General features: G+C 35.9%; 1 protein-coding gene across 3 annotated transcripts; it reads left to right on the plus strand.

The window, feature by feature from the left end:
- The first annotated feature begins 3,698 nt into the window (after positions 1 to 3,698).
- Positions 3,699 to 13,928, plus strand: selenou1a (selenoprotein U 1a). 3 transcript variants are annotated; one of them, NM_001354552.2, is given in 7 exon segments: positions 3,699 to 3,785; positions 7,421 to 7,811; positions 7,968 to 8,144; positions 8,263 to 8,354; positions 11,534 to 11,674; positions 13,064 to 13,228; positions 13,321 to 13,928. In NM_001354552.2, coding segments are annotated over 5 exon segments (639 nt in total). In that variant the 5' UTR covers positions 3,699 to 3,785; positions 7,421 to 7,811; positions 7,968 to 7,999; the 3' UTR covers positions 13,417 to 13,928.
- The last annotated feature ends 2,051 nt before the right edge of the window (positions 13,929 to 15,979 follow it).

The following is a 15,979-nucleotide window of genomic DNA, read 5'->3' on the forward strand; positions in this document are numbered from 1 at the left end:
ATTATTATAATAAAGCATAATGGAGCTGCCGAAGTTATGTTCATACCTAATTAACTGCACATTAAGTATATGATATTAGGTTTTATTGGTGTAGTTTATTAAATCTCGTGTTTCCAGTCTGTGCTCTTACTAAACTAAGCCACCCGACTAATGAGTTTGTTTTTTATACAACAACAAATACATCTTGTGTTGAACGGAAAGTGAAACGTTGGTTTGCAGGAATCAATCGTTATCTGTGTTGGTTTGTGTTGTGACCACTAGATGTCCTCACACTACTTCGTATTGAAAAGCTTTGTTGAAGTAGAAAAGATGCTTCGCCATCAGTGTAAATGAACACGTCTTAAAGGTCCCTATTCAGCTAATAACTTGTCTAAAAAAAACTCTTGTGCAATAGTTTTCTTGATTTGTTTTTCTTTTTTATTTATTTTCCAAACGATGTTTAACAGAGCAAGGGAATTGTCATGTTATGTCAGATGTTTTTTCTTCTGAAAAAAAGTCTTATATTTTATTTCAGCTAGAACAAAAGCATTTTGAGGTCAAAATGATTAGGCCCTTTAAGCTATATATATATATATATATATATATATATATATATATATATATATATATATATATATATATATATATATATATATATATAATTGATAGTCTACAAACAATCGTTATACAATTGCTTAATTACTCTAACCTACCTAGTTAATCTAATTAGCCTAGTTAATCCTAGTTGAGTTTTGAAAAAATATCTAGTCAAAGATTATTTACTCTCATCATGGCAAAGATCGAATACATCAGTTATTAGAAATGACTTTGAATTAAATTTGAATTTGAATTAGAATAAAATTATTAAACTCTCTGTTAAATGGAAATCGGGGGAAAAGTAAACAGGGGACTAATAATTCAGGGGGGCTAATAGTTCTGACTTCAACTGTCTGTGTTCTAGACATTGTAATAAACACACAACAAATTTTGAAGGAATTTTAATTTAAATCTTGACAAATCCAGACGTGCAAAAACAGATCAGCTCAATGCGAAGACTGCAGGTAGAGTAAGTTCATAGCAGGATGACCAGACCAATAAACCCCTTTTCTATCCAATTGCATCGTGAGGACACACAATAGTACCCATAAATGATGTAAATGTGGTTTTGAGGAAAAAAAAAATAAATCGCTTGCCTTTTTTAAAAAATTGTTAAAAGTGATGTTGTAATTCACTGACAGTGGGCTTTACAGGTTAAGGGTTGTTCATCAAAAATAAAAACTGTTATAATTTAACAATAATAATAATAATAATAATCATACATTTTATTTATAACACGCTTTTTTAAGACCCAAAGTGCTTACAAGAAAGTAAAACAGTCCAAGGAACCAGCATTCCTAATGTTTGTGGGAAGCATGTTGCACACTATGTTTGGCAAAGACTCTGACCACTTGCAAAGAAATGGAAAGCAGCAAGCATAGCAAAAGTCAATTTGAGGAAAACACAGTGGTGTTAACAAATAAATGTATTGTTTTATAAATTTCGATTATTCATCCATTCATTCTTTTTCTACTGCTTCTCCGTGGCCGGGTAGCGAGGGCAGCAGTCTTAGGACAGAACCCCAGACATCCTTTCAGCTCCGAGAGACATAGTCCCTCCAGCGTGTCCTAGGTCTTCCGCGAGGCCTCCTCCCAGTAGGACATGCCTGGAACACCTCCCTAGGTAGGCGTCCAGGAGGCATAAGAAACAGATACCCAAGCCACCTCAGCTGACTTCTCTTGATGTGGAGGAGCAGCGGCTCTACTCTGAGCTCTTCCTGGGTGACAGAGCTCCTCACCCTATCTATAAGAGTGCACCCTGCCACCCTGCAAAGGAAGCTCATTTTGGCTGCTTGTATCCGAGATCTTGTCCTTTCGGTCATGACCCAAAGCTCATGACCATTGGAATCCTTCCCTCACTCGTGAACAAAACCCCAAGATACTTGAATTCCTTCATCTGGGGTAAAGACTTTTCTCCAACCTGGACATGGCAAATCACCTTTTTCCCAGTGGAGCACCTTGGCCTCGGACTTGGAGGTGCTAATTCTCATCCCAGTTGCGTCACTTTCGGCAGCAAACCGCCCCAGTGCATGCTGAAGGTCCATGTTCAATGAAGCCAACAGAACAACATAGTCTGCGAATAACAGAGATGAAATCCTGTGGTCGCCAAACCAGACCCCCTCCAGCCCAGGGCTATGGTTTGAAATTCTGTCTATGAAAATTATTAACAGAATTGGTGACAAAGCGTAGCCCTGCCGGAGCCCAACATGCACTGGAAACAGGTTTGACTTATTGCCGGCAATGCGAACCAAACTCCTACTCTGTTTATACAGGGACGAGACAGCTCTTTACAGAACGCCTCTGACCCCATACTCCCAGAGCACCCTCCACAGAATGCCACTGTGGACACGGTCAAATGCCTTCTCCAAGTGCACAAAACACATGTGGACAAGTTGGGCATACTCCCATGAATCCTCGAGCACCCTGGTGAGGGTATAGACCTGGCCCAGTTTATCACGGCCCAGACGAAAACCACATTGACGCTCCTGGATCCTAGGTTCAGCTATCGGCCGGATCCTCCTCTCCAGTACCCTGGCATAGACTTTGCCAGGGAGGCTGAGGAGTGTGATCCCCCTATAGTTGGAGCACACCCTGTGGTCCCCTGGGCTAAAGCCCCTGGTAGGCTCTCCCAAGACAAAAAGGTCTTAGGTGAGGAGTCAGACTAGGTGCGGTTCAAAAATCCCTTTTGAGTACAACAACAGCAAGGACCGTGACGCCACCCGGTATGGTGCAGCTGGGGCCCCACCCTGGAGCCAGGCCAGGGTCTGGTGGCTGGGTTTTATCTCACAGAACCCGGCCAGGCTCAGCCCGAAGGAGCAATGTGGCACCATCCTCCTGCAGGCCCACCACCCACTAAGGGAGCCATAAGGGGCTGGTGCATTGTGGAACGGGTGGAGGTATAAGCTTAGGACCTTGACAACCCGATCGTTGAGTTGGCGGTTCATTACGGTTAATAATAAAGGGACTAAGCTGAAAAGAAAACAAACGAATTAATTAATTTATGATTTTATTTTTAATTTATAAAAGTAGTGATATATTAAACTGTACTTAAGAAAATCACACTATAGATTGAGGTGGAGTTCGTTTTTATATTCACACATTTGGACTTTCTTCTTTAATAATTTCAGAAAAGAATTCTTTGCAAATCCCTATTAATGAAATCATGTTAGCAGCCAGTGACTATCAAAATAGAACATTGTTCACAGTCAATAAAATAGTCCTAATATTGTTTTGACGTCATATTTACACGAGAGTTCAGTCTGAATGTTCAAAGTACCATGGTAAACAATATAGGACGAATGTGTGAATATAAAACCCCTACATAAATATAAATGTAAAATGGCCAAAACCTCTCTAAAACCAGGCTTGTTAACCAGCTAAAATCAGCCAACCAGTCCAGGCTGGTTTAAGCTGTTTTTTTTTTATTAGGGAATGCAGTAATTTTTATAAAGGTCCATGGAAGAAAATGAATAAAAACAATTTGCTGCATTTAGAATGATGACAATACTAATTATATTCATATTTGTCAGTTGTTACACTGAAAATGCAACGTCAACAACCCTCATAACACTGTGAAAGTCCAGAGCAGTACAGTAACTTATATTTGTCGCTGCCTGTCTCTTTAAGACATTAGACAAGCTCGCCTTCTCCAACATAACTCGTCTGTGTCACATACAGGTCTATCCCGTCTGAAGAACTGAACTGCAGGCTGTGAGTGTTATTTGTTTTGTTGTGATGTTAACCCATGAAAGCAGTCCCTTAATGCACATAATTATGTTTTTAGTAGACAATATTCCTAGATTTTATCTTTCGTTGTAGCAACCTTACTCTCTAGCTAACGTTAGGCAACCAAGCTAGCCAGCAGATGTTAGCCCAAATGCACTTTAGCCCTATTTGCAAACAGTGCACAATATACAATACTCTGCATGCTGACTCGGCATTACATAAGGAATTGCTTTAGTAAGTACATTTACGTAAATATCCTTGAACACGTGTTCTAGTCGATTCTGCCATCGTTAAATTTAGCTAATGTTAATGTTGCGTCAGTTAACGTTAACAGTTTTGAATGAAGTAAAACGTGATAATTGACTATAAACTCTCACACCAGATGTAGACATAACGTTACTTAATGTTTTTATATGTTGTTGTTATTACTACTATTACTAATACATTCAATAATATAATCTGTTCGTTTTTGTTTTTACAAATCAGCTTTTAAGATAACATAACGTTACAGTTATGTTACTTACAGTTTGTTTACAGTAATGCTAACTGTTCCTAGTATTTGTAGTAACTGTTCCTAGTATTTGTAGTAACTAGTATTTGTAGTATTTGTAGTAACTGTTCCTAGTATTTGTAGTATTTGTCTGTACTTGAGCTTTGTTGTTTTTCTATGTGAGGTAATTTACAGTATAGGTTTGCCTTTTAAGGAACTTGCATTATGCATTTTAATAATATATAATTCTTTGAGGTGGATAAACATTGTTTAAGAAGTGCAAGCCATCAATTAAACCATGCCTGTACATTAGGCCGTTTTGAGAGTTCTAAATTGCATTGAATGTTCTCTTGTAGTTGTCTACAAATATTAAATGTGTATCCTAACTGTTCTCACGGGTAATATAATATTGAAAAAGTATTATGCAGTTTAGGTACAATTAATTGTACAGTTTAGGGCTAGGCCGATGAACCATATAACATCGAATCACAATAAAATGTCAAAAACAATGATAAGCTCTGGACATCTTTACTCTTGATTGATCTAGAGAGCCAATCACATAGCAGAAATGTGCAACAATGGGAATCTAAAAGTTAGTATCAGAAGTTGTTGATATTTTATATATTTTCATTTGGCGGCTTCAGTCATTCTTGGGTTAACATCTTATATTGAAATGTATATTTTTACTGTTTAATATGAAAAAATAATTATCTAGATTGCATTTTTGCCATATCGTCCAGCCCTACCACAGTTATAGTTTTGTAATCATGTCAAATAAAAATGTTTTTATTTATAATTAATAGCCCCCCTGGTTATTTTTTAACCCAATTTCTGTTTAACGGAGAGAAGATTCTTTTCAACACATTTCTAAACATAATAGTTTTGATAACTCATTTCTAATAACTGATTTATTTTATCATTTTGCCATGATGACAGTAAATAATCTTTGACTAGATATTTTTCAGGACACTTCTATACAGCTTAAAGTAGTTTAATTAGGTTAACTAGGCAGGTTAGGGTAAGTAGGCCAGCTATCGTATAACAGTGGTTTGTTCTGTAGACAGTTGAGGAAAAAATAGCTTAAAGGGGCTAATAATTTTGTCCCCAAAAGGGTGTTTCAAAAATGAAAAACTGCTTTTATTCTAGCCGAAATAAAAAATAAAACTTTCTTCAGAAGAAAAAATATTGTCAGACAAACTGTGAAAATGTCCTTGCTCCATTAAACATCATTTGGAGAACATTGAAAAAAGAAAAAAAGAAAACAATTCAAAGAGGAGCTAAAAATTCTGACTATTTTACAAAAACAAGTGTAGTGCATTATTTTAATTGCATTTGATTTTTACATATTGTAATGATTAATGTCATTATTTAATGTGTAATGTGTAATAAAATTATTTTGCATGATGAACATATAAATTGCATTAATAAATAAATTTGATAATACATTTTTTAAATGCAATAAAAGTTATTATTTAATATAGATATTACTTAAGTCCTTTTTAAATAGGTTAAAATAAAGCATTGTAAATTGTCCTTGGCCATGACTTAAAACAGTAAGTAAACACAATACAAATGTTTTATCCAAATATTAAGGTAGAGGAATAAAATAACATTTTTTTTCTAATCAAAATTGTCCATTCAATCTTTATTCTGAAAAGATGTGAATAAGTCTTTATTACAAATTTTATTTTCATTACCATTAATTGCTTGTGTCTGAAATAGAGGTGGTTTTTCTATTAATGTTCCAATGTTCAACTGAAATAAAAAGAGTTAATATCAAGCCTAATACACGTCTTCATTGATTCGCTATTTGGAATTAGATGTTCACTATTCATGTTAAAAATATCAAAAGCATTTGTACGAAATCCATTCATTGAAATCAAACAAGACTGTGTCAAAAAATTGTAGAAAAATTGTGTCAATCAACATTGAATTACTACAGTAGTTTGTCATGCCCTTAAGTTTATTAATTTGAATTATTTAGCTGCACAATATATAATTATATACTGTTGAGTGTGTGTATATATATATATATATATATATATATATATATATATATATATATATATATATATAGTAAGTAAAAGTAATAAATATGTCAAATAACAAGCAGGCTACTATGGTTGCCAAACAAAAACTATAAAATTACAGCGAAATATTTTATTGAAATAAAGTGATAAAGTGCAATAAAACCAATAATAAAACATTTAAATATGTTAATTTAGTTTTATAGAAAAAAAAAATATATATATTTTTTTAATAAATAATAACGATGTTTGACTTTAATATTAGGTTTTTGTAATTAGATTTTTTTTACTCTTTCTTACTTTAAAGTAAACCATTTTTTCAGGTTTTTCCTAAATTATTGTGATCAAACACATTTAATAATGTAACTAACTATGCATTATACAAGGAAACACTTAATTTACAGATTTTTTCTAAATAACTACAATCGAACACATACAAAGTTCTGTTGTGAAACTCATGTGCTCGCATGCTGATAGGTCTTTCATAATCTGCTCCTACCAACAACTACATGATGTAGGTGAAGTTGCTTGCTCCTAAACAATTTAAATGCTTTAGTGTTGTTTTATGCCAACAATGTTTAGTGCCTTTTCTGAGACCATCCTCCACCCCAGTTCCACATGTGTTCAGATCAGCTACGGGGGTTTCATGTTTATTATATTTGCAGCAGTGTGTTATATTCTCAGACTGCAAGTGTATGAGTTTACTGCCAGTAGCAAGTCTCGGTACTTGTTCTGCCATAATAATCAAAGCAGTAGCATTAGCATAGCAGATCTATGCTGCCAAGACCAAACACATCAACATTGCCATGTACATATTTTTACCATACTAAGTCTCTCAAAGTTGTCATGACTGAACTTCAATAAAATTTAATGATATCCTCCTGTAAATAAGCAGTTTTATTTTGGAAGCAAGAAAGTCTAAATAAAATTGTCTCACAACTTTAATTCACAGCATTTGTCTTTAAATTTAAATGGATAGTGAACGTGCACTTCTTTTCAAACCCACATAGTCCCTAATAGTCTTTAATCTTTATTTTGGAGCTAGTTTTATCATACAAACTCCTAGACTGAGAGGTAAAGCACTGTTTTCCTTTCCTCTCCAGAGCTTTCCACTGAAACTGCACTTCTGCTTGATTGGGAAAGGTTGGCTAAACTCACCCTGGATGTTTGTAATGGCTCTCATGCGACTACGGCCCATGCCTTTGACCCGTTTGTCTCCAAGAGGAAGATTTTCTGTTTGTGTGAATAATAGTGATGTGATGTACAGGGTCTCTGTGTCACAGTCTGCCCGGCCTTTAGCTTCTTATAAGACAGTTAAAGCTTATAACATTCCTCCAAAACATCTTCCATTGACCATCTCAACATGGCGACTGGCAGTCAAGACATTAGCGCTCCCCACTGCTGTCAACTCGCTATTCTTTCAAGCTTTTCCAACAAATCGGCACTTTTCAAGCGAAAGCCAGAATGGCAAGCCTTCTTTTAGTCACAAAAAAGGTACTGCTCTTGCCCCAGCATGTCTTGGGGTTATAGAAATTACATGCTTGTCTTCAGTACAAAATTAAGCGGTTGTTTATGCAAAGAAAGCTCATGAAAAGACTAGAGCATTTTACTGTACTGTTTGATTTAATCTACCATATTTGTTCATTTCAGCATCATCTGTCCTGGAGGGTGAGACGCTAGCCATGGGCATGTGGTCACTTGGCCTTGGGGCAGTAGGTGCCGCTATTGCTGGCTTAATACTTGCAAACACTGACTTCCTGCTGACTAAATCTGCACCTGCTACTGTAGACTATCTTGCGAACGCTGACCTCAAAACCATTGACGGTGGTAAGAAATTATCTGAAATCCCGTGGAAGTGATCCTTGGGATTTTTAAATCATTTTGTACAATTTCCATTCAGCCATCATGGTAAGCCTGCACTGTTTTTCCATCTAAATCCATTCAGATGAGAGGTCTTTAAAAGCAAAAGCTCTTTGGGAGAAGTCAGGTGCAGTGATTATGGCTGTCCGGCGACCTGGATGATTTTTGTGCAGAGAGGTAAGTGGTCATAATACTCTTTTTTATTTGAAAGAGACTACTTTAATTTTTATAAAATATTTATAAAGAAACATCACCATATCCATGTTTTCAGGCAAGTTTTCTGACACTTATGTGGGAAATTCCCTCCTCAACCCACCAAAATAAACAGGGATTGGACAATTAAACTGAAACACTTGCCAATTTAGTGTTGGAGGATTCCTGGCTAAATTTGACCAGCCCGGTGGTCAATCTTCGTTGATTGCACATTCTACTTGTAAGAGCAGAGTATTAGCACAGTTTTGGCTAAAAAGCCCTTATTCTGCATTACAAAAAGGTCATATTTTGGTTTTGGGGGTCTCCAACAGTATGTTGAAATGCATGCAAGAAAAGAAAAAAAAAACACTTTCGTTGTTTTATAATATGCATTTATTTTTACAGAATTATCTCAACGATTCCAATATGACTTGTTCAGCGATTCATTTGTTCCCAATCCCCTCCTTGATGCGATGCTTATCTGTGCTGATTGGTCCGTTGACCCAGTCTGCTGCGATTTTTTGATGCGTTCAGCGTGAGAAAAGTGTCCACCATGCATATCAACAATTTTGAAGTATTCAGAGTGCAGAGTGTATGTGTGAGCCTAATGCAGGAGTGCATTAAAGCAATACAGTTAAACACCTGCATATTGCTCTGTCCTTAACCATCACACACATTCAGTATTAATCCACACAGCAGCAAAAGCTGAACTATTTTGAAGCTTGACCACGGCATGTGTTTAGGATCATTTGACGGTGGGCATAGTGACTAACTTCAGAGGATTTTAAGCTCACAAACACGCTTAAATCTGTAAAGAAAGCAGCATGCGTCGCATTTAAAATGTATTTTATAACATCCTTGTTGTAGACACCATCAGACATTCAGCCCAAATGCTCCAGAAAGACCTAAAACATGTAAAATTTTCCCTAGGCTATATGACACTTAATAGGTAATTCTCCTTTATTAAAGAGAATAAATTTTAGGATGTTGTATATTATTCGGTTATTTTAATTAAAGGGAACCGTTAAGTGTTTAAGGACATAAGAGCAAGTAATAATTTGTATGTTGTAAATCTGTTCATAGCTTATCCAACCTGTATATAATGTTCATAGTACATCCATCTGTAAATATCACCATAGTTTTCTATAACTGCACTTTATAACTTATTCCTGTATCCTGCACTTGCTGCTATTGCACTGCTGGTTAGACCTAAACTGCATTTCGTTGCATTGTACTTGTACATGTGTAATGACAATAAAGTTGAAACTAATCTAATCTAAAATATAGGCTATAGCCTATATATCGTTGTACTCAGCAGCTATCCACTAATAAAGCTCAACATTTAAAATAAAATTTGTAGTTTTTACCACGTCATTTAAAAACATAAACACTTGTTTAAGGGCATAAAACACATTTTTTACGTGCAGTTTTTCCCAATCTGTTTATAAAGCAGCACTGCGCTGGACTTATTGACAGAAAAGAAGGTAGTTTCGGATGGTTTCACTCTCCCCCAAAAAATTATGATTAATATCATTGCATCCAAATACTTTATAAAAAAATATTTAAAAACTCCTCTGTTGTTTATAGATTTTTTTTCTGAAAATATCTAAATTTTTTTCAGAAAGGCCTTTGTAAAATGAAAGTTTAAAATTACTTGAAAGGGTTTAATTTATTTGTATTGTATATATCTAAGTTGTATAGCTTTTGTTTGTTTTATATTGGTTTATTTATTTAATGTGATTTTATTATATCTGACATTTTTGTAGTTCTTTAAATGATTTCAATACAGCTTAGGCTATTTTATTTATATGACACTATTGTTTTGAGCCTACAAAAGTGGACAAGTACTTTGTAAAGTTTTATGTCGTTCTGTTGTATTCATATTTTCTATTATCTCCAAAATAAATAAATGAATAAAGAAAGAAAGAAACCAAGCCGCTCGCGGCATCAACAGAGCTGTGAAGTGAGCGCTTTTTCGACTGGTCTCTCAGTCACACTCACTGCTGTGTCTTTAATATGGTGTAAAGATTATTATGCGTCATTAAAACATCAAGGAGGACGCAGCAAAGAAATATTACTTATTAAATTAAAACTACTTTATTATTTTATGCAACAGACTTACATTTCAAAAAGGAAACATTAGGGCGATCATAAGCAAAAAGACCTCTAGCCTATAAGGTGTTTATGGAATAGCCTATCTTAAACTGGCCAGCTATATGTTTTTTCTTTTGTGTTTTGTTTTCTCGCTTTAGGCACAATGGTGGAAACGTGGCTAATGTATTGACTCGGGCCAGATGCTTGGCTTCCAAGGGCCAGCAGTTCGATTAAAGATAGTTTTCTCAATATCAACATCCACACTCATCTTCTCCATCTTCTACAAGTTGTTTGGCAGTATTGTGCATGTTAAGCAAGTTTGCAATAAATGCAATGTTCCCTGCTTTTCAAAACATTTATCGCAATTCACGATAGCTGATAGATAGGAACATCTCTTCATATTACTCCAGTTTAATATACTGTAAGTTTTTCTCATGTGAGAATGTTAACATTGCTTTTTGATTATCTTTAACAAAACAAGCATTTTATATTTAATCCACATATTTGAATCAAAGTTTCAACAGGCACACAGTTAATTGTTACATTCTTACATTTATAGTTTTTCAGTGGACTTGTTTCACAACCTGACTTTTTTCCCCTTAGTGGGCTCTTGCTGGGCTTTATCAGCAGTGGAAGTTTTTGCATTCCTCTTTGCTCATATAATAAAAGAAAGACTCAAAGATAGTGGTATCAAGACTTTCAGAAAAAGGAAAAAAATAGCATGAGACTGATAGCCAAAAGAGAGAACAATATCAAATTTACTGTCCTGCCTATAGACCCTGCATTAGAAACACTTTGCATAAAAGGCAATTTCTTTTTGTGATTTAATGCAAAGATGATATGTAAACAATAGGTCTGGGATTGGTTCATAAGTGAGATGGTGTCAGGTAGAATTAAACACACTTGTGGTGTGAAAGTAGTCCAAACCATGCTGTAACACCCTTCATAATGATGGGAAAATCTCGATATCTACAGGGCTGATAATGGCATAAACACCATCAGTTGTGAAAATGACATTAGTCTGAATGTTAAATGCATTAGTGTGTGGTTCTGTGGTTGTGTATGTGCAGGAGGCCTCTGAGCTGTCCTCTCTGAAGCCCCAGCTGGATGAGCTCGGTGTCCCTCTGTATGCTGTTGTGAAGGAGAATGTGGGTACAGAGATTCAGGACTTCAGGCCTCACTTCGCTGGGGAGATCTTCTTGGATGAAAAGGTTTGTAAACACTATTTTACTTGGTAAGTTAAATTATCCACAAATTAACATTGTGTCAAAAAAGCTAGAATAAACATAATTTGGTGATTCTTGCATGCCAGCAACATGCCAACTAACATCCTAGGAACATTTTAATTAATATAAGCCACATGTTAACATGCTAGCTTTCTAGTTTGAAATGTGCTAATTTATGTTAACAATGTTAATTCATACTACAAACAAAGAAAAGTGGTATTTTATGGAAGCAACATGTTATTTCATGTTAGAAACACATTAACATTAATCCTCACTAGAAACAAACAGATTAACAACATGCTAGTTCAAAATGGTATTTCTTGGTAGCAACATGTTGGTTTACGCTAACATGTTATCATTTCATGTCAGAAACTAGTTAACATTTTCATTCATTTTCTTTTCGGCTTAGTGCCTTTATAAATCCGGGGTTGCTACAGCAGAATGTACCGGCAAAATTTATCCAGCACGTTTTTATACAGCGGATGCCCTTCCAGCCGCAACCCATCTCTGGGAAACATCCATACACATTCATTCACACTCATACACTACAGACAATTTAGCTTACCCAATTCACCTATACTGCATGTCTTTGGACTGTGGGGGAAACGGCATCACCTGGAGGAAACCCACACGAACGCAGGGAGAACATGCAAACTCAACACAGAAACGCCAACTGACCCAGCCGAGGCTCGAACCAGCGACCTTCTTGCTTTGAGGCGATAGCACTTCCTGTCGCCTAACATTTTAATTCTCTCTAGAAACTTACCAACACGCTAGTTCATGTTAACAACTAGCTAATTTATATTTGCAACATGATATTTACATCAAGATAGAAACATGTACATTCACCCTAGAAACATGCTTATTCATGCTAGAAACAAGCTAACATGCTAATTCACGTTATAAACTTGCACATTTTTGTTCGAAATGGTAACAGCATGTTGATTGTTGCTAGAAATATGCTAACAAACTGTTAATACTAACATGCTTGTTTACTGGTTGAAATACAATGAATGTGTGAGACTTTCAAAATGGCATTTCTTGGTCACAACATGCTGGTTTATGCTAACAACATGTGATCATTTCATGTTAAAAACACGTTAACATTAATCCTCAATAGAAACAGATTAACAACACGCTAGTTCATGCTAACAACTAGCTTATTTATATTTGCAACATGATAATTACAACCTGAATTATTTCTAGAATATACCAATTCATGCTAGAAACAAGCTAACATGCTAATTCATGTTACAAACATGCAAATTTATGTTCGACATGGTAACAACATGTTGATTGTTGCTTGAATTCATCATTCTCTGCGTATCAGACTTTGCTTCTCTAATTTGCTTGTCCTGACGTGTCTTTAAACAGCAAGCATTTTATGGACCACAGCAGAGGAAGATGGGGGGGCTTGGTTTCATTCGTTTGGGAGTTTGGCAAAACTTTGTAAGGGCCTGGAGAGCGGGTTACCAGGGCAACATGAACGGAGAAGGCTTCATTCTGGGAGGAGTTTTTGTCATGGGATCTGGCGGACAGGTAATCTATTCAATTTCATAATGTCATTACAAACCAACTCCAAGCTACAGCCATTTGCTCGTCCTCATGTGTCTTGTGTTTGTCACTTTCAGGGGGTTCTTCTAGAGCACAGAGAGAAGGAGTTTGGAGATAAAGTCAGCTTGGAGTCTGTTTTGGAAGCTGCAAAGAAAGTTGTGGTAGAAAAGTAAATGCTGTCTAGGTTTGATAGTTGTAGCCAAGGTTGTTCAAAATAGTTTTAAATAGGAAAGATCTCACTAAATCACAGTCCACCTCATCACACTTCATTTCTCCTGCTAATGCTGTGAATTGAGAGAAAAGCTCAGGGTTATTTAATTGTTTGGAACTGACAGAGCTAGTTGACAAAGCCATAGAGTTGCATATGGCCTCATTTTTAATTCAGGTGCTTTTAGTTCGACAAATTAAGACAAATATTGTGAAATTAAGTAGCATTGTTTTTGCACTTTAGAAACGATGTGTAAGAAATCATTTTAATGTTGCTTATCACCTGAGTGTGTTCCTTTGGCTGCCTGCTGCCACATCAGTGGTGTGTGTATTAATGATAGTCTGACTCCAAACTCAGTGTAGAAAGAGCAGATTTGATGTCAACACATGCTTATATACCTGCTGGCTTTGGTCAGTGAGCAGGCAAAGGTTCAGCTGTGGGTGGACACAATATTCAATAAACATGTCATCCCTAAAATCGTGTTTTTTATGTGTGTGTGCGTGATTGCATGTTTGTGTGTTAATGTTTATACCTGTGAAAAATGGTAATATTTAATGGGGGCTCCATTAATCGGCCGGTGTGTGGTGTGCAGTCTGGTGCAATATGGCTGCTGTCACGTCATCCAGGTGCGTGCTGCACACTGGTGGTGGATAAGGAGATTTCAGATTCCGGAGTTTGAGTGTCCAGAAAAGCGCTTTAAATTTATTCTCTTTATATAGAGAATTGTAAAATATATTAGGAACACATGTAAAGCTGAGGTTACCTGATTAGATATCCTTAAACCTATCAGTTTGTCACATAACCTACATTCAGAAATAACCTCCAGGGCCCGGTTTTTCAAAAGTAATCCACTAGGATTTTGGATAAGGGATTGGATCAATTCCTGAAAATGGGTTTTTCAAAAGAAAAAATGGATTACATAATCGGATTAGATCACGTAATCCAATCTTGGTTTTGATCCGGATCAAACCTTTAGTTTGGGTTTTTCAGACCTTTTTTGTAGGATCTGGATCACTTTGATCCAAAAAACCTGGATTAAACTGATCCCATCAGAAGGGTGGATTTAGTGTGGATTTCATGCCCAAAATGGAATGAAAACTTAAAAAAAATAATTAAATAAAACTATATTTGGATCATGCAGTATCTTACGAGATATACTATTTATTTATAAGGTTTTAATTTTATTTGTTCATCTGTCAGGCTATAGTGATTATTGGCTTTAACGTATTTAGACTTTCAATATAGGCCTACAGCAAAATAGAAAGAGTTTGGCCTCAAAAAGTAATCCCCCAAACAGCTGTCAAAATTTACCAAAAACAATACATTTTATTCTGTTACTATATTTGTATACAATTGTAAAAAGAGACTGGGCAGAAGTTCAGCTTCATCTGGCAAAGGAACAACTGACTCTGACCAAACTGCAACAAACCAAGACCACACTTGAGATCTGCCTCGTAAAGAATACGCTCAGACAAGCTGCTCCCTCCACATCAGATGAGGAAGTCTGACATTATTGTGGAGGTTTCAACATTGTCTTTTTTTTATTCAATGCATCTATATTTAAAACTTATTATAAATATCCTCAATGTACAGTGTTGTAGATCTCAGATGAGTGGACTGCTGGAAGAGGATGGGGTGGGTTTTTTCTTGCTTTTATTATTTATCATTACAATTATTTTATCATTTATAAAATGTTATTAGTTTTCATTTCAAATAAAAATAAAGTTATATTGACCCCACACTGGCTATTCTACTTGTTGCTCTTTACATAGGTCTATCTATCCATCTACATTGTGATTGAGCACTGGTAATCCAGATTTAGTGATCCTGAAAAGTTCCTATCTGGATCAAATTGATCCAATCCAATGTTGCTTTGAAAAACTGGCTCAAAAAGTAAGCTGGATTACGTGATCACGGATCGCAAAAACAGGATTACTAAATCCGGATCAATTTTATCCGGACTAAACCTTTTGAAAAACCGGGCCCAGATGACTTTCTCTATTAGCAGAATTTGCTAAAATGTTATCATAAGTGCCTTAAGTCTTTAAAATGCATACAAAACAACACAAAGGCAAAGAAAAGCACCCTGTTGCCTGATATGCTGAATATAAGAGATTAAAATTTGGCCCGTAAAGAGATGATCAATAATATTCACTTCACCTGTTCAGTTTAAACAAACTAAAGACTACAATGTAAATCAGGATGCCAAACTAAATTCCTGAATGGCAGCAGCTCTACAGTTAAGTTCCAACCCTGCTTCAACACACTTGCATGTAAGTTTCAAACAAGCCTGAAAGACTGAAAGTTTAAATTTGATTAGGCATATTTACTTGGGGATGAGGTTAAACTGCAGAGATGTGATTCTGTCCAAAGCTTGAATCAAGATCCGTGAAAAGATCATCTCTCCAAAATTGCCAGAACCCATCAAATGTGAGTGTATGCCCACTACAAAGATGAACTGCAGTGAGTCATCCCTGATGAGGATGGCAAGCATATAGATGAACTTTTCTTGGATGTTTTCTGACATT

This window comes from Danio rerio, chromosome 13, assembly GCF_052040795.2.
Source record: "Danio rerio strain M-AB ecotype USA chromosome 13, GRCz13ab, whole genome shotgun sequence".
NCBI lineage: Eukaryota > Metazoa > Chordata > Actinopteri > Cypriniformes > Danionidae > Danio > Danio rerio.